This window comes from Mycteria americana, chromosome 19, assembly GCF_035582795.1.
Source record: "Mycteria americana isolate JAX WOST 10 ecotype Jacksonville Zoo and Gardens chromosome 19, USCA_MyAme_1.0, whole genome shotgun sequence".
Lineage (NCBI taxonomy): Eukaryota > Metazoa > Chordata > Aves > Ciconiiformes > Ciconiidae > Mycteria > Mycteria americana.
Window position 1 is genome coordinate 1,330,797 of NC_134383.1, and position 17,587 is coordinate 1,348,383.

Genomic DNA, 17,587 nt, shown 5'->3' on the forward strand with positions numbered 1-17,587 from the left:
GCTGGCGTCTTTTCCCTTCTGGAGCGAGCGCTGAGCAGGGGAGATGCCGGAGGAAGGGAACGGATCGACGACGGGACCGCGGCCCGGTGGAGCGTGCCCGCAGCTGCCCCCGCAGCTCTGCAGCGCATCGACCTGGCCCGAGGGACCTTTGCTGCTGCCACCGCCTGGCACCGGCCCTCGCCCCCGTGCAGCGTTCCCCCGGCACGCCCTGGCAATTCCCCAGCCTTGCCCCTGCCCCGTCCCCGTCCCGTACCGGCTGCCCCGAGCCGGGGCTGGAGCAGAAGATGGTGTACTTCCGGATGATGCCGTTGGGCTTGGCCGGCGGCAGCCAGGACACCACCACGCTGCTGGCAGAAGACGGGACGGCCTTGATGCCAGCCGGGGGACCTGGAACTGAAGGAGGGAGAGCATGGCAGGCCCAGCGCCGGGAGGCCTCCGAGGCCGCAGCACCCCGCCGCGGGGCCGGCGTCCCGGCCGCGCGCTGGGGAGGAGCTGCGATGGCGTTCCCGCGCCAGCATCGGGCAGGCACGAGCAGGGACAGGTCTGCCGGTCGCCCTGCCGTCACCCCGCTGCCTGCGGGACCGCTCTCCACGGGCGGCTCCGGTTCCCTGCCAAGCCAGAGGCAGGAGAGTTAATTGCAGCCCAGGCTCTGGTTTAGAAACCGTGATTGGCTTTTAACGGCCATCTCCTTAGTCTCCGTAATCTGCCGGAGCGGCTCGGCCGTACCCTGCCCAGCTGCGCCTCCCCAGCATCTGCCACTTCCCAGGACAGGCAGGCAGCAACGGCAGCCCCTGGGCCCAGGAAACTCTCCGCTACTGAGTCGATGGCATTAAAGTAGGGCAGGCAGGGGTATAAATATTTAAATATCCACGCTTAAGGAAAAGAAAAAAAGAGAAAGGGAAGCGCCCTGCCCGTGGCCGTACGCGGGGGGTTTCCTCCGGCCCTTCCCGTGCCAGCGCAGCAACGCAACGCGCCGTGGCACGAGCGAGTGCTCCCACCCGCCGGCGTCAGCCAGCTGCAGCACGCCGCAACCCTCAGGCACGGCAGCAAGACCCAAGCGGGCCGGGGCTGCACGCGGGGCTGGCTCTGCGACCACGGAGCAGCAGCCGAGGACCGTGCACACGCAGCCGGGCAGCCCGGGTGCCTTCCCCCGCCCCCCGCAGACCTGCCCGCGGGCTTGGCAAAGCGAGCAGGGAGGAAACGAAAAGGCAGGAGAAGCCCTGCCGGCCCGCTGCGGGGGCTGCGCAACCGCCCGTCTTCGTTCCTCGCTAAGGGCTCCTCCTCAACACTCCATCTTCTTTCTTCTAATTAACGCGCATTGCTGCGGTTTGCCAGCGGGATAAGAGGAGAGCGCATCCGCACGCACGCGTTCCCCGGGCGGCGCCACTCACTGTCCTCCTTGGTCTGGATGTAGAGCACGCTGCTGCGGACGCCGTCGCCAGCCTGGGTGTACGCCAGCACCTGCACGCTGTAGTTGGTGAACTTCTCCATGCCCCGCAGCTCCACGCGCTCCCGCGTGGTCGTGATGTTCTGCATCTCGCCCCACTCTGCGGGGAGACAGGGCCCGTCAGCCCCGCACCGCCGCTCCGCCAGGTCCCCCGCTCTCCGCGAGCGCTCACCTCCGTCCATGTAGAGGGACCAGAAGATGACCCGGTATCCCTTGAGCACCCCGTTGAGGGTGCTGCGCGGGGGCTCCGACCAGGAGATCACAGCCACGTCCGACGTGATGGAGATGGCCCGCACGTTCTCAGGGGGCTGGCTGGGCACTGAGGAAGGGACGGATGGGGAGGACTATCAGCAGGAGACGGAGAGGGAGCACATGCCCAGCGGAAGCCAGGCTGGAAGAGCCGCGTCCCGCCGCCCCGACCATGCCCGCGTGGGAGGGACCCCGCTGCCCTGCAGCCCCCTCTCCCCCCGCCGCTCCAGCCCCTGGGGCCAGTCCTGCCCGGCACGCAGGGCGCCAGGGCCGGGCGAACGCAGCAGCCTGCCCGCCGCACGCGGTTTTGCTCCTCCCGGAGCACCGAGGCGGGAGCAGCCCCTGCGCTCGCAGGGACAGGGAGGCCGCCGGGACACGCTGCGCTTCCCAGCGAGGGGAGAGCGGGAGAGCTGGCTGCATGCGAGGTAATTAGATCCCATTGCCCCGTAAGAGGTAACTCTAATTTTTATGAGCGTTTAAACGATAATACATCACCGTAATGATCCTCTTTGAAAATGATTATTGTTTCATATTACTTAGGTGCAAAAATATAAGCACCGTGTAATTAGGGACGGAGTATAATAAACTAATACAGATATATTACAGATAGAACAAAATGAAGGTAATATAATTACGGAAAAGACACCATTGCTAAAACAGGGGCCCTCAAATACCCCAGGAGGAGTGCTAACGTAGCCAGGAAACGGTCGTGGTTTGACAGGCTAACGAGAGCCTTAATTAAGTATGAAAAACTGCTGAGCGAACGCACTGAAAAACTTTTTTCTCCTTGTTTTTGAAGTGACTGACCCACCAGCAAACTCTCCCAGACGGAAACTTCCCCAGCACTGCAGCAACGCGTAAATCCACCTCGACGCCCTTCTGATCGCCCCAGAAACCCGGCGCCGGCGCCGGCCCGACTCCTCCCCAGGGCAGCTGCGCGCATACCGCCCGCGCACGCAGCCCAGCGCCGAACGCTGCCGGTGGGCAGCGACCCCCCGAGACCTGCTCGGGCCAGGAGCCCCCCCGGTGGGAGGACCCCGGCGGGGGCGGGGGCCGGGCCAGCCTTACCGTCCTCCAGCGTGGTGGCGTTGATCTCGCTGGACGACGGCCCCGTCCCCGCGCGGTTGAAGGCCTGCACCACCACCCCGTACTGGGCAAACTTCTTCAGGTTGTCCAGCGTGTAGACCTCGCTGTCTCCCGTGGCTTTCATCTCCACAATGCTGTACTGGCCGTTGCTGCCCGGGCTGTTCTCCCGGTACCCGATCTGGTAGCCGCGGATCACCCCGTTCTGCAGCTCCTTCTTCGGGGCCTGAGGAACGAGGGGTGCAAGACGGAGCGGCGTCACGCAGGGCTACGCTGCCCGGCGAGCGACGGCCCGGGGCCGAGAGCCTCGCAGGGCTCCCTTGCCGCTGCCCCCTCTCCCCAGCGTCTTTTCTCAACGCTTGCAAGCTTTCTCTCCCCACGGCAGCGCTCGGGTGGACGTCCCGAGCGGCAGGACGGTGACAAAAAAGGTCCAGCGCGGCCTCGGAGGCCACCAGAGAGAAAGGCGCTGCCTGGGCAGCGGGACGTGCTCAGCCAGCGCCGTTCCCCGACTGGAGCAGCTCAACGAGAGGAGGGGAAAACCCCAAGTCCGCGGGCCTTAACGTTGCGCGAGGCCAGGTTGAGATCAATCTCAACAATATTTCTCTGAAGCATTAAGAAATCAATAGGGTTGATTGCAAATTTATGTTACAAAGCCAGGGTGATCCATCTCACTGAAATACTCTTAAAACGAAGCGACTTATCTTTCAAGTGAATCTTATTTTCCATTAATCTGTTTTTCAGCGCGTAAGGGGAGGGGAGAGAAGCTGGAACCCTAAATGTATTGACTTACCAGTTCATTCCGAGGTCCTAACTTTATAATCAATTTTATTTTTCATTACCCACCTTTGGAAAAATAAATCTGATTCTAAGTTTTATTGATCTTTGCTCAAACACTTTGCAACCCAGCGTCTCGCTTTTTACGTATTTATCCTCTCTCTCCCCATGGCCCCCCACAGACATCCTACGAGATAACGAGCGTGTTGTAAAACGTGATTAATAAGGACCCCGGGCGACGCAGCCAAGCTGCGCGCCCAGCCTTCAGGCTTTCGTATTGCCCGGGAAATTCTTCCCGGCCCTCGTACCGCTGACGAAACACCGGGGCCCGGGACGAGCTGCGGCCGCAGGGGGGAAGCCCCCGCACCGCCCAAGCCCCGCTCACCTTCCAGGTGACCTGGATGCTCTGGGATGTCATCGGCTGCAAGGTGACATCCATCGGAGGCCCGTCGGGAGCTGCGGATAAACAGACCCAAACGAGCGCGTTGAGAAGCATCGGGGAAAGGACCTCCTCGCCAGGAAAACACTCGGCTTCCAGAGAGCTCGGCCGCAGCCAGCTTCGCTCAAGGCTACGGCCCCCGCGCTGCCCCCGGCCGCCCCTGCCCGCCAGCCCCAGCGTGCGTGCCGCGAGCCGGGAGCGGCACCTGCTTCCTCCGTGCTGATGGTGAGCTCCTTGCTCGGCTCGCTGCGCCCGATCTTGTTGAAGGAGTACATGCGGATGCTGTACACAGAGGCCGGGTGGAGGTCCACGATGTTCGCCTGGTTGATGGTCGGGGAGATGTTGCGCGTAGACTGCTTAAAATCCCAGGAATCTGGAAAAGCGGGGGGGTGAGACGGGAGGAGGCTCAGCACCCGAACCCTGCGGTACCGAGGGGGCCGTGCTCCGGCAGGTGAAGTCCCCAGGCGCCTCCGGCTTTCGCCCCCGGCCCCCGCAGAGAGGTGCTGCTTCCCCCTCCTCGCTCTCGTGCGGTCTGGATTTGGTTTTTCGTAAATATTGTCTCTTTTAATATTCCCTTTCAAACGCTCCCATCCAACAGAAATTAACGTTCCGCATTAACGCTGCTCTCTCCTTTCTTCATCAAAGGAACCGGGATGCGGAATATTCCCCTGGGGGCACCGGCAGGGCAGCCCCGCACCTGCCCGGGACGCAGCGGCCGCGGCACAGCCCCCAGCCCCGCCGCTTGCCGGGGGCCACGGCGGCGCGGGGAGGGGAGGGGAGGTCAGAGATCGCCTACCCGACTTGTTCTTGTACTCGATGTCAAACCCGGTGATGATGCTGTTGCCGTCAAACCGCTGCGTCCATCGCAAATTCATGCTCCGGGCTTTCACCTCGCGGATCTCCAGCTCCGGCGGGTCCGGGGGCTCTTGGGGAGACGCGGGCAGGTTAGGGACGACAGGGAGAGAAGCCCCCCGGGAGCAGGGGGATCCTTGCGGCGAGGCTTCGCACCCCGGGGCTCACACGGGGGGGAACAAGCACCTTGGACGGTGAGCTGGATCAAGCCTCTGTCCTCTCCGTAAGAGTTGATGGCGTGACAGGAGAAGAAGACCGAGTCCCCGCGGTCAGCTGGTTTCAGCTACGAACGTTTCCGGGAGAGAAGAGGAGCCGGTTCAGCCTGAGCTACCCCGAGCAGCACGCCTCCACCTCCCCCGGTATCGCAGCCCGCTCCCGCCGCCAGCCCCAGCGGGAGCCGTGCCCGCAGAGCAGGTCACCCTCCAAACCCCCGCTCCCCGGCTCAGGCCCGCGCTGACAACTCGTTCTCGGAGACGTCCCTGGTGCTGCCCAACACCTGCACAACCAGAGCCCCTCGTACCGGCAGCCGCGATTTAGTGCAAAACGCGGGGGCTCGTCGCAGCAGGCAGACAGCGGCTGTTTTTTAATGGGCGCGATTACGACTGGCAGCTCGGCTCCCCGCGCCAGCCCAGGGCAGCGCTAACTCTTGCGCTGCTCCTAAAAGTCCAGGCGCCGGCCAGGTGCTTCATGTGGCTGCACCGCAGCGTGCTGGGCCGGGGAGATGCCGCCAGTGCACAGTGCCGCTGGCTGGAGCCGCAACCCCTCCGGTGGGTTCTAACACCCCTCCCCGCCGGACGCGGTTTTGCCACCGCAGCACCAGCCTCCGCAACACCCGCCGGGGACCACCAACGCCCCCCCGGGCACCCCCGGTGCCGCCTGCCCCGCTCCATCACCCGAGCAGGACGCCCGGCAGCCCGGGCGGGTGCAAGACCCCCGGCCCCTCACCTTGAGGGTGGAGATGACCTCGTCGCCGTTGTCCTTGGTGGTGATGGCGTAGCGCATGTTGCGGTCGGGGTCGATGACCGTGTCGCCCTTCTCCCAGCGGATGATGATGGGCCGCTCGCCCCGGGCGGTGCAGTTCAGCTCCTTGGTCTGGCCCTTGATGGCGATCGTGGTGTTGGGGTGGGAGGTGATCATGGCCGGGACTGCGGGGAGGCGGGGGGTCACCCGTGTGCCCAGGGGACGGCTCGCTGCCACCGGCAGCTGCCCGCCCCGGCACGGCCCACGGACCCCGCCAGGGAGGCGGCGGATGCGGGTCTCGCCGACAGGCCACGCAGCCCGAAGCGGAATCGTCTCGCTGCATTATACAGCTCAGGATCATAAAATAATGAAGCAGATAAATTTTATAATGCATAGCATTACACCGGGGTAGACAATAAAACGTGAAAGACAAATAACCAAGCGCACGCTATAATGAAGAGAAAGCCTCCAGTCTGAGACGTGCGGGTATGAATTATTGACTAAGGTTTTACACTCCCGAGGATGAGAGGAAGAATGTTTTCCATCACGGATTTGCATAATTCACTCGTATAAACCTGGGCAGAATATAGAGTGCGATTTCACATCAGCAAGGCCGCCTTTGCATTGCAGATACCAGAGATTTTTTTTTTCCCCGTAGCCGCCCCAATACGCAAACGAGGACAGCGGGGAGGCCCCACGCCACACTCACCGCCCGGCTGGGCTGCAGCGCCCAGCACGGGCGCATCCCAGCTCTGCCCAAGCAGCAGCTTGCAGCACGGGCCCGGCTGGCCCTGGGGCCGGTACGGCGAGTCCCTCTCGCTGGTACGGCGAGTGCCCGCAGCCCGGGCACAAAGCTGCCACCTCCCGTCCGGGCGCTTGGGCCGTTGGCCCGGCCGCGGCACCGCCGCGGAGGAGGACCAGCACGCCGGCCGGCACCGGGCTCGGCCTCCTCCTGCCCGTCCCCGCGCGCTGCAGCAGCCTCTGCCCGAGCGCCGCTTCTCCTCGCTGCGAGGGATGGCTGCAACGAGCCCCGTCCGGGCTCCTTCCCCGGCAGCCTCGCCGCTCCGAGAGCCGAGCCCTCGCGCCGCCCCGTTGCTGCGCGGTGAGCCGGCCACGGCGTGCGCCAGGCAGGAGAGACGGGCTGGGGGGTGAGGGCGGCCTGGGTAAGCAGAAAAAAATGTAATGCATAAACAAACAGCACTGCTGAGTCCCGCAGTAATATATGATAATGACAATCCGCAAAGGCAACACACACTGTTATAATGGGACACAAGAGGCTCTAATGAGCTACGACTTCTCGGCTTTCTGTGGCAATGTAATTCAATTAACAGCTAAGGAAACCTTTCCTCCCGAGCTGCCGGTATTCGCGGGGTGCAGGGCAGGCGCCCACGCGGCCGGGACAGAGCGGTGCCCGCCCCGGCGCCCGCTGCCAGCGCCCCGTGGCAGTCCTGCCCCGGGCAGCACGGCCACCTGCGAGCCAGCACGGGGACGGCAGAGACCCGCGGCCCAGGGCACGGGAAAGCAAGAGCTGCAAGACACAGAGCGAGACTTCTCCAAGCTCGGCCCCGTCCCGTCCCCAGCCACGCGCCCGTCGTCCCCCAGCCCCGCTGCCGCTGCCTGCCTGCGGGCCGGCGCCAGGGCTACGCCGGGGAGAGCGGCAGGCGTGGGAAGGGCTGGCCGAGCCCCAGCCTCCCGCAGCCCTCCGAGGCGAAGGCAGAGCGCAGGGACGGGCAGCGACTCCTGCACCTACCCCAGGCCCGGGGCCGACCGCCGCTCCGGCTCCAAGCGCGCCCAGCACAGCAGAAGGGCGCGCGCTGCCGGGTCAGGGTCTCGGCACCCAGGTTTGGCGCTACGGCGGGACCTTGCTGGGCTCCTGCCTGCCGTCCCCGGCTCCTGCCACAAGACCGCCGCTGCGGTTTGGCAGGCGGGGGCGCCGGGGGCTGCTTCCCTGCATTCAGCCGTCATTTCGGCCAGGCCGGAGGCCAGCGCGACGCAGAGGGCGTGCGGGGCCGCGGGGGCAGGACAGCCCCCAGGGCCGCGCGGCCGCAGAGGCATCGGCCCCCTTCCCGGCGAGCAGCAGCCCCGGGAGAGGAGCTCCGTTTCAGGCTCTGCTTCGCTGAAATGCACTTATTGATGTTTGATTAAAAGCAGCTCCTTGGATGTAAACATATCAACTTCTCTCAATTGCCAGGGTCCCAGGAGAGCGGCAAGCAGCCAAACAAACCAAAAGAAAATCCCAACCAGCCGTGCAGACAGCACGGACCGGGGCAGAGGCAGCACCTCCTGCACGCCGGTACCCGAGGGCCGCCCTGGAGCGGTTCTGCCACCTGCAGAGGGACAGCGTGGCTCGGGACTGGCCACGGGACCCTCCGAGGGCTACCAGAGGCTGCTCCCGGCTGGCCCCCACCCCCCTCCCCGGGTGCAGGGGCACGAGTGGCCCACCAGAGCATCAGCCGGAGCCCTGGGTCAGCGCTGCCGTGCAGCCGGCCTTCCCCCGAGGAGAGCTCGCCTCCAAGGCTTTCCGCGCCCGCCCGCCCTCCCTGCGCCCAGCCTGCCCAGCTGTCCCCGCCAGCGCGGCTGCCGCGCTCCCCCCGTGCCCGCAGGCCCTGGTAACCGGGCTCCCACGAGAGGCTGGTCCCACTCGCCGGGTGGACATAAGGCGGCTACGGAGGGAGATGTCGGCAGCCGGCACGCTCTGCCATCCCGCGCCGGGCCGGGGCACAGCCGCTTCGCGGCCTGCTGGCGACAACTGAATGAGAACGGTGACAAGGGTGACAAGGGCTGCGCCTGCCTCCCTTGCCCCCCTCTTTCTTGTTTTGAGCCGGCTCTGTGATGTTAATTTGATTGCGCCCGTTTCAGCTTCCTTTCTACACTGATTAGCTGAGTTTCACCTGAAGCATGAGATTAATTCCAATTGCATGGAAGCAATCAGTTATGCTCTTGCCGTACGGCAGCGAACTTCCAAACGCGCCCGTCCCCGTGCCCGCGACGGCCGGCAGCTGCCCCTCTCCCAGCCCCCGGCCCGGACCCGCTCAGCCCAGCGCCGCGGCGCCAGGGAGGTCCGAGCAGAGCAGCCCCCTCTCCAGCGAGCGCTGCCCACCGCTCCGGCAGCCCCGGCACGGCCCGCAGGGACCCCCCGGGGACGTGACCCTCTCCATCCCTCGCGCTCCGCTCTCGACGCGCGGGGAGGCCTGCAGCCACGTGCTAAACGCGTTTATCACGCGCGGGCGGTCTCCTCGCCCGCGCTCAGCCCAGCGAGCCGCCCCCCCGGGCGCACGCTCCCAGCCTCCGGCATTCGCCACCTTTCGCTCTGCAATGCGCCAACGTGGGCTAACGCGTCGCTTTCCGCAGCAGGGAAGGGCACGCTGCCGCGGCCAGGCGGCAAGCCGCCGCCTGCGTGCAGACGCGCGCCCGCGCCGGGGGCTGAGCAGAGCAGCGCGGCGTGGACAGAGAAGCCCCGGCCCCACCGGCTGCACCGCAGGCGAGGGCCGGGCACGGCCGGGGCCCTGCGGGTCACGTTCCCGCACCGGGACAAGCAAAGCTGGGCGGCTTTCCTTGCCTGCCGCCCGACAAAAGCAGCAGCCAGCTCCTTCTGGCGCTGGCGAGCCCACGGGCCCTCGGCCAGGACCGCGCGCACTCGTCTGACGCGTTACCTGGCTGGCTGGGCTCGTCCCCTGGAGCCCATCGCCGCGGCACCGGGGAAGGGGAGGCGCGGCCGCGGCACCGGGGAAGGGGACGCGCGGCCGCGGGCTGGCTGCCACGGCTGCTCCCCGATCCCCCGCTGCCCAGCCGCCAGCGCGCTTTGTTTGGGCTCTGATTAACTTTCATTTAACTCCGTCCGCAGTGGCCTGACTTTCAAGGAAAGCCGGCGGTGATCTCACTTTAATTGCCCTGACATTTCACTAAACAAACAAAAATCCAAAAATGAAACAAAACAAAGAGCCCCATATAATGCTTAATTGGCTGTGGCGCTTCATCTACCTATTCATCCAAACCTTTTCAAAGGCTGCGAGGTCTCCGGGAAACGTAAGCGCACATGCATAATAAGGTTATGTGCTATTCAAGTCAGCAAGCAACCTGTCCTGGGATGCAATTACAGCAGAGAGCGGGGCCCAGGCGGCGGTTCGGGCTCCGAGACTTCGGCGCGCTCGCTCGGGATTAATCGCCTCGACTTTGTACCCGCGCCTTATTGAAGCGCGTTGTTTGAAGTCGCTCGTTTCGACTCATCGGTCGGCGGGATAAATTAGGCAGCTGACAGGGAGGGGAGCAGAAACCCAGGAAAGCAGAGGCCGGGTGGGGAGGGGAGAGGCCCCCAGAGAAATACCTGCCCGTGCCAGAAAACCAAGCGCTCGGCTGGGGCGGGGAGAGGCAAGGGGGCTGCCCGAGCAGAGCCGCTCTCTCCTCGCCTCGGCCTGGGCGACTCCCCGGGCACGAGACCCTCGCCCGGACACGGCGGCGCCCAGGGAGGGCCGCCCATCCCCTCTGCCCAGGGCACAACCCGGCCGGCGGCGGCTCCCGCGGCTCCGCTGGCAGCCCCCGTCCCCCCGCGCGAGGCCGGCAGCCGGCGGGCTCGCTGCCTCGTCCCCCGCCGCGGGCAGGGCAGCGTTCAGCCCTGCGCAGCTCTGGAGACGCGCGGGAGCTGCCGCCCGAGCGGGCCCAGCTGGGCTGGTCCCCCCTCCGCCGCCTCCTTTTTGAGGTTGGAATGCTGGCGGCAGCAACAACCGAAATAAATAAAGAGGAGCTGGAGATTACGTATTCTGCTGATAGCAACGGGAGAGGAATCCGATAATAAGCGCAGTTCAAACACGGCGTCTAACAACGCTTCCCAGCCCATCCCTGTCAAATTAGCCCAGCCGTTTCCTTTCCTCCTGCACGATGTAGATTGATCGCTCGGTTTTATTAAGGACAAAGCGCGTTTAATAGCAAAAGGGAAGCGGGTCCCCGGAGGAAGGGGATCAATGCCCTCCCCGTGCCCCACGCATCGATCTCGGGGATGCGCGGTGCCGAGGGCAGCGCCAGGCCGGCGTGGCGGGAGCCCTCCGCGCGGAGGAGGGGGCCACGCCGGACCAGGCTCTGCGGGCAAGCGCCCACCCCGCAGCCACAGCCGCCTCCGCCGGCACGCGGGGCGCGCGCCTGCCGCCGCTCCCCCGGCCACCGCTGCGGCCGTGCCAGGAGCAGGTCCCCAGCCCCTCGCCGCCGCGGCGCGGCCCAGCCAGTAAGTAGCCAACTTACTCTTCACGGTGAGAAACATGGACTTGCTGATGTCTGTGCCCACCCCGTTGCTGGCCTGGCAGAGGTAGTAGCCGATGTCCTCCTCCAGCACGTGGCGGATGAGCAGGGAGCTGTTGGGCAGGATCTGGATGCGGCCCGTGAGGGGTATGGGGTGGTACTGCTGCGGGTTGCCGCTCCCTAGGAGGGGACGCAGAGGCACAGAGCTCAGCCCAGGCCGAGGAGCGCTCGTGAGGCTCGGGTCGGGGGCGGCCGTGCCAGAAGGGGACTCTCCCCCGCCCGCGCAGAGGTCCCCACGCACCGCCGTGTCTCGCCCCTACCTTTTGCGTGTTTCCACATGACTTTCGGAGGGGGGTACCCGTCAACGGAGCAATTCAGCACCCCGGCTTTACCGTAAATGCCATCTTGGTTGTTGGGTTGGACCACAAACCGAGGAGGCACTGAGTAATTTGCGAGAAAAGGCGGTTACTGTAGCAAAAACCCCGGCCGTCAGCTCCTCGCAACTCCCCCCTGCCTGCGGGCACGTGGGTGCCCTGGCCCAGCCCTGCCCCTCGCCCTCCCCGCAGCGTTATCTCCCTCTAGCCTCGTAACTTCTCCCTGCTCCCTGCCGCGCCACCCCTCCCTCGCCGTCCACCCTCCCGGGCCCGACGCGGCGGCAGCATCGGGGACCGGGCTGGGCTGCACACGCGGCTGGGCCGGACCCACGGCACTCACCCCGCACGATGAGCTGCCGCTCCCGGCTGACCGTGGCCGCGTCGTTGCTGGCGATGCAGGTGTAGTTGCCGTTGTGCTTGAGGGAGACGCTGGAGATCTGCAGGGAGCTCATGAACTCCTTGCTCTCGATGGTGACTCCAGAGCCGGAGAGGATGACGTGCCCGTCCTTCCTCCAGGTGATGTGGATGGGCATGTCCCCGGAGGAGACCACGCAGGGGATGTAGAGGAGCTGCCCGATGGAGGCTGGCGGGAACTCGAAGGGCTGGATCAGCGGAGGGACTGTTGAGGGGAGAGGCAGAGCCCGCTGGAGAGCCCGGCCATGGAAAGCCTTCCTCCAGCGGGGACGGGCCGCAGCGGGGCTGGGGGGAGATGGCACCCCCGGAGGAGATGAAGCAGCCCAGAAGCTAAGGCAGGCTTTTGTTCCCACCAGGAACGCGGCCAGGGGAGAGCGGAAGGTGCTGCCGAGCGGAGGACAGCAGGAGGACGTCTCCCACCGGGCAGGGCCACCACGCGAAGAGCAGGACGGAGAAAGCCGACCTCCCGAGCGGAGCGGGCCCTGCTCCGGGGAAAGCCCCGGCCACCCCCCCGCGCATGCCAGCCGAAATTCCGCCTCAGCATTTATCTGCTCGCAGAAAAGCAATTATTAGATGGATGCTTCTCTTAAAGGCACTGGATTCAGAACCAGCCATTATCTTTCTGATAACTTAATTAGGCAACCGCAGCATCTCTGGCAACGTGGGAGGGGGAAGAAAGAGGAGAGAGGGAGACAATTAGCTTAACAAGGCTCAGCACCTGGTAGATGAGGTCCTCTTTCTGCAGTCTCCGTAATTAAATTAGCGGGCTGCCAATCGTCCCCTCGGCAGAAGTAAGCTGCCCTCTCGTACAGGCGCGGGAGCGGCTCCCCGCACCGCCGCGCACGCCCCTGGGCTCCCCCCTCCACCCCGCGCCCGGCCCGGCACGTCGCGAAGGTCTCGGCGCCGGGCCCGTGCCCCTCCGCAGGGCGGCGGGCAAGCGGGGGGCTGCTGAGCGGCCCCCGGGCTGCCAGCCCCGGCTCGCCGGCAGGCAGGCAACGGGTGCGGGCAGGGCTGGCCTGCCCCTTCCCCAGCTACAGCAACGTGGCTCGAGCTGCCGGAGCCATGGAGGCAGCGCTGCCTGTTTTCCATAATTAATGAATAATTAATCGGGAAGCACTGCAGTCTATCGCAGAGCGGGGATGGGCTCGTGGATCCGTGCCTCTCCAAACATGCCCCACGGGCCGCTTCTGAGCCACCGGGAAAAGGACAGGCTCCCTCAACAGGAGAGCTCTCCCTGCTCGAGCTCCCCGCAACCGGAGCTGGCAACTCGCCTCTCCTTCCCGGTTCATTTCCCGCTGCAATTCTCCCTTCTCCAGGGCTTCCAGGCTCTCCTGCACACAGCTGCAGCGGGAGCCGGCCGTGCGGCCGCAGCCCAGGGCGCCTCGTGAAGGTCTCCCTGCCCACGGTGCCCGCCACGGAGCCCAGCCCAGCCAGGCACAGCAGCTGAGGTCTGGAGGGGAGCCCCGGCGAGCAGCCTCCGCCTTCCCGCGGGGTGAAGCGTCGCCCCGACGGTGCCCCAGTGCTGCCGGCTGCGCCGCTAGCAGGCGTAGCTGCTGCCAGCACCGCGCTCCCCGACTCACCGCGGTCACCCGAGCGGAGCTGCGCCAGAGCCCCGGGACAGCGCCAAGCCCACGCGTGATGAATCAAAACGTTCATCAAAGACGTCTGCGGGAATAGCGAGCTGTCAGGGCACCTCGGCGGCCGGGTGCTCGGACGGCGCTGCCGGGGAAGCGCAGCGAAGAGGCCCCAGCAGCACCCCTGGGAGCTGCAGAAGCCCTAAGGAGCGGGGAGGTTTGAAGCTGGGACCCGGGGTCCCCAGGGTAAGCAGCAGCAGCTAAAGCCGGGCAGGGGTTTCCCTCACCGCAAGACGGGGAGCGTGGCTGGGGGCGATGCCCCGCGAGCAGGGGGAGCGGCTCCTCGGGGGAGCGGCAACGGAGGGGAGCTGTAAAGCTTTTACTGCCGCGTGCTCGGAAAGACCTGCATAACTCACTTGTGGCACTTAACGCGGTAGCCGGGCACTTGTGGCAATAAAAGCTTTACGGTGCTCCGCGCCATCCCGTGCTCCTCGCTCCGCACAGCTATATTTATTCACTCTGCTGCGCGGAGCTAGCTCTGGCTGTCTTCTAGGGCCCTTGCAGTTCTTTTCCACGGGCCTTTTATCTGATGGCCAGAGCAAGTAAGGAATCCAGCAAGCGGGGCCGGGTGTAAATCTCCAGCAGCCGTGCTGCAGGCGGAATGAAGACGTCTGGCCGCGGCAGAGCGGCGTGCCGCCGGCCCGCACCGCGCTTCCGCCCGCTCGCCTTCCTCGGCCTGTCACCGGCCACTGATCAAGGCAGTAAATTCCGATTCGGACGGGTTCGCTAGCGGTTACTTCCCAGAACATACAGATCCTCATCTGAACTTCAGCGTCCTGCATCCTCCGCGGCACCTCCCAGCGACTGACAAAAAGCGAAGCCCGTTATTTAACCTCACGCGCACACGGCCCTGCAGACGCTCTCTCCACGCCAGCCCTGCCTGTCCCGTTCACCCCAGGAGAGGAGCAGCCTTTGCTCGACTCCGGCCTCTTTTCCAGCCCCGGGGCTCCCAGCGAGATGGGGATTTCGTGTCAGGCGAGGAAAGCGGGGCTGGCCGTGCCCTGCGCTGCAGACCCGAGCGGAGAGGAGCGCTCCCCGCACCGCCCTCCGACGGGTTATCCGCAGCTACTCTGCCCTTTGCAAAGCCTTGGAAAAGAGCGTTAGCTAATCAAGCGGTAGCATCTATAATCAGCGTGATGCACTCTCTTGCTAACCTGCTTCCTCATAAGAAAATGGTGGATGGGCGGGGGGGAGGGGGATCAGAGTAAAACCCGGTCCCTAAATACCCTGCTGGGGGAGGCAGAGGAAGACAATTGGCCGGCTCCGTCCCCAGCGCGGCCGTGTTTGTCTAAATGATTTACTGCAAACACCGAGCTGGCGACGGGCAGAGACGACCCGACAACTCTGAGGACGGGAGATACGGGAGCACGGTGCACTCGCGGCGCAATCTCGGCAAGTCACTGGCAGGGAATGCATCCGGCTCAATTCATTAGGACTGATAGCTCCCTCAATGGGGCTGAATAATTGATGGCCTGGAGAAGCTTTTAAGATGTTCTGTGCGCTCGGAAGACCGAGAGTATTATTTTTTTAAAAGCTAAGACGCACAGAAAAACATCGGCGAAGGTGATCTGAGCAAAGGTTAGATGTTTTAATACGTTATGTTTACACCGTAAATCCCTGCTCCGTCGCTTGTAACGGGAAACGGATACGGCGTGGCTCTGGGCAGCTGCCGGCGCGCAGGCAGGACCAGGTCGCCGCTCCAGCGGGAGCTGGGCCGGCTCCCGGGGGCTGCCGCGGCGGGAGCTGAGCTCCCGTCGGCGCAGCGCTTGCCTGGCCGCCGAGTCCCCTGCCAACGCTTCTCTGCCTCCGTCCCGCAGCAGACACGTCCCCGGCGCGACCCTGACGGCCTCTCCATCTGATCCAGGGAAAGCCTCGCCGCCCGCTTACCTTTCACCGTGACGTGGACGCTCTGGCTGATGGAGAGCTGGGGCTGGATCAGCACGCTGCACAGATACTCTCCTTCGTCCATGCCCTTCTGGACATCCATCAGCTTAAGGGTCCCGTTTTCAAAGACCACTTGGCGGTGGTTATCGGGCAGCAGCAAAGAGTCCTTGTACCACTTGATGGAGTAATACGGGTACCCGATCACCCTGCAGTTGATGAAAGTGTCCCTACCCGCTACCGCCGTTATGTTCTTCATCGCTCGGATGCTCGGGGGACCTACATATTCGGGAGGAAGGAAGAGGCAGGCTAGGTTAATTCCGAAGGGCAGTTTGGTTGCATGCAGATCTGCTGCTATTTCAGAGCGAGCTTCGCAGGCAAAGGAGGCAACCAGAACAGTCAGGACCCAGCCCGGTTTTGGGTGAGGAGCAGGCACGGGCTCCTCCCTGGGCGCGTGCGGGGAAAGCCACTCATCGGCCGCGACCTCCAGCTGGAGCTACCCGCGCGCTCCTACGACAGCGCAGCTGCGAAGGGGGCTGCGGGCCTCGATCGCGGCCGCGCTTCGGCAAATCCCACCCCAGTTTTGCCGGTGCAACTTCGGTGCTGGGGAAGCCGAGCCCGCAGACGCCGCTGCCACTGGTCGGAGGAGCTCAGACGGCGTCGGGAAGCGCAGCGTGTTTCTGCAACGGGAACCGGGCTGCCCAGCGCACCTCCAGCCGCGGCTCCTCCTCCGGCCACGGCAGCTGGAGAAGCGATGGGGAGCGGGAGCGCTCCCCCACGGTCCCAGCCGCGCTCTGCCTCTCTCAGGCGGAAGCTGACCGCTTTGTGCCACACGTCCTCGACGAGAGCTGCTACGGGAACCTGACTTCCCCTGGGAAACGCATCTCACCCCCCCTAAAACACACCTTTTTGAGCTGCCTGGGCCCCGCTGCAAAGCCGGACAGCCACCAGCTTCTGGCTGGCTCTCGCGCTGGCTTAGGGACTGGGAGAGTGCTGCAGGTGAGTATTTCAACGAGAGGTTTCGCGCATCGATAATTACATTGTTCTCCCGGCCGCTGCATAAAATAGCAACCTAATGTAAAGATTAATCCCATCTCGACTCCTCGTCCTAAGGGTGTAGCAGGATAACAGCTTAACAGCCGCTCAGGATAAGCTGACGGACGGTGTTTCTCATGCTGGGACGCGTTTAGAAAAGGAGGAGGAAAAAAGAAATTAGCATCTCGCTCTGTAACCGGCTCGTGGCCTGTCTGAAGGACTCGCTCCGTTCCAGGGCAAAAAAAGCCCGAATCTTATCTAGTGACAGCCCGTCAAGAGCTGAGAGAGGGGGAAAAGGGAAACGAGGGAACGTCCTCGTTGAAAACGCTGCTCTGGCTTCTCACGGCTGAGGGGTGAACTCGCTCCAAATTTAGCAGTAAACGGCAGCAAAGTTCAGACTCTCCTGGGATCCCAGCCAAAAAGCCACTAGATCCATTTCAACGCGGAGGCACAGACAAACACAGCCCTTCAACCCTCTTCCTCAACAGACAAATAAATGCTACCTTGTCTCTGTCTCGCTCCCACCTGGACACCTGGAAGCTTTAACTGGCGATTATTAACGGGCAGGGGCTCGTACCATACCCTGGGCCTGAAAGCGCTGCCTGTAACGCACCGAGCGACACGCTCCAGCCGTAATAACACGGTGATTAACGCGGCCACGGCTTTTAGCAGACAAAGAAAATACAGACATGACAAATCAAAGCTCATTTTCCACGATTTCACGTGCTGCCTCATCATCGTTTGTCATGTAGATCCCTGCGCCGGCGGGCGCGTTCGCTGCCAGAGAGCTGGGCTCCCGCCGGGACCGGGAGGCGGCCGGGAGAGCACGGGGGGCCCGGGACGCTTCTGTGCCCGCCACCGCCTTCTCCAGGCGCGGGGTCCCTCGGGGAGGCGATGCCGACCCTGCGCAGACCCCCAGGTGGGGGCTCGGCGGGGCGAGAGCGGACCCCGGTGAGGAGAGCGCTGCCCTTTTGCCCCTGCAAAGCCAAGCTCCGGCCCTCCGAGGCGACAGGACTGCTCTGCACCTCGTTAAGCTCCCTGCTTTAAACGGCGGGGAGGCTCAAGCCCGCGGGCAGGCGTGCGAGCGAGCGGGGCAGGAGCGGGGAGCTCGGGGACTGGGGTCGGGGCAGCCAGGGAGACCCGCGCGGCCAGGAAGAGGAGGGAGGGGAGAGGCGAGGAGGAGCGATCGGCCAGGGAACAGAACAAAACCAACAGC

General features: G+C 64.5%; 1 protein-coding gene across 2 annotated transcripts in view; it reads right to left on the reverse strand.

Annotated features, from left to right (window-relative positions):
- Nucleotides 1-17,587, reverse strand: part of DSCAML1 (DS cell adhesion molecule like 1) — a 104,831-nt gene that overhangs the window by 9,656 nt on the left and 77,588 nt on the right. For both annotated transcript variants that reach the window (XM_075521362.1, XM_075521363.1), the window contains exons 7-19: nucleotides 15,343-15,615; nucleotides 11,748-12,026; nucleotides 11,354-11,473; nucleotides 11,037-11,213; nucleotides 5,790-5,989; nucleotides 5,031-5,127; nucleotides 4,789-4,917; nucleotides 4,198-4,365; nucleotides 3,939-4,009; nucleotides 2,765-3,005; nucleotides 1,620-1,766; nucleotides 1,392-1,547; nucleotides 254-393 (exon numbers count right to left, since the gene is read on the reverse strand). In XM_075521362.1, coding sequence (XP_075377477.1) covers nucleotides 254-393; nucleotides 1,392-1,547; nucleotides 1,620-1,766; nucleotides 2,765-3,005; nucleotides 3,939-4,009; nucleotides 4,198-4,365; nucleotides 4,789-4,917; nucleotides 5,031-5,127; nucleotides 5,790-5,989; nucleotides 11,037-11,213; nucleotides 11,354-11,473; nucleotides 11,748-12,026; nucleotides 15,343-15,615 — 2,198 coding nt within the window. The remainder of the gene's footprint in view (nucleotides 1-253; nucleotides 394-1,391; nucleotides 1,548-1,619; nucleotides 1,767-2,764; nucleotides 3,006-3,938; nucleotides 4,010-4,197; nucleotides 4,366-4,788; nucleotides 4,918-5,030; nucleotides 5,128-5,789; nucleotides 5,990-11,036; nucleotides 11,214-11,353; nucleotides 11,474-11,747; nucleotides 12,027-15,342; nucleotides 15,616-17,587) is intronic.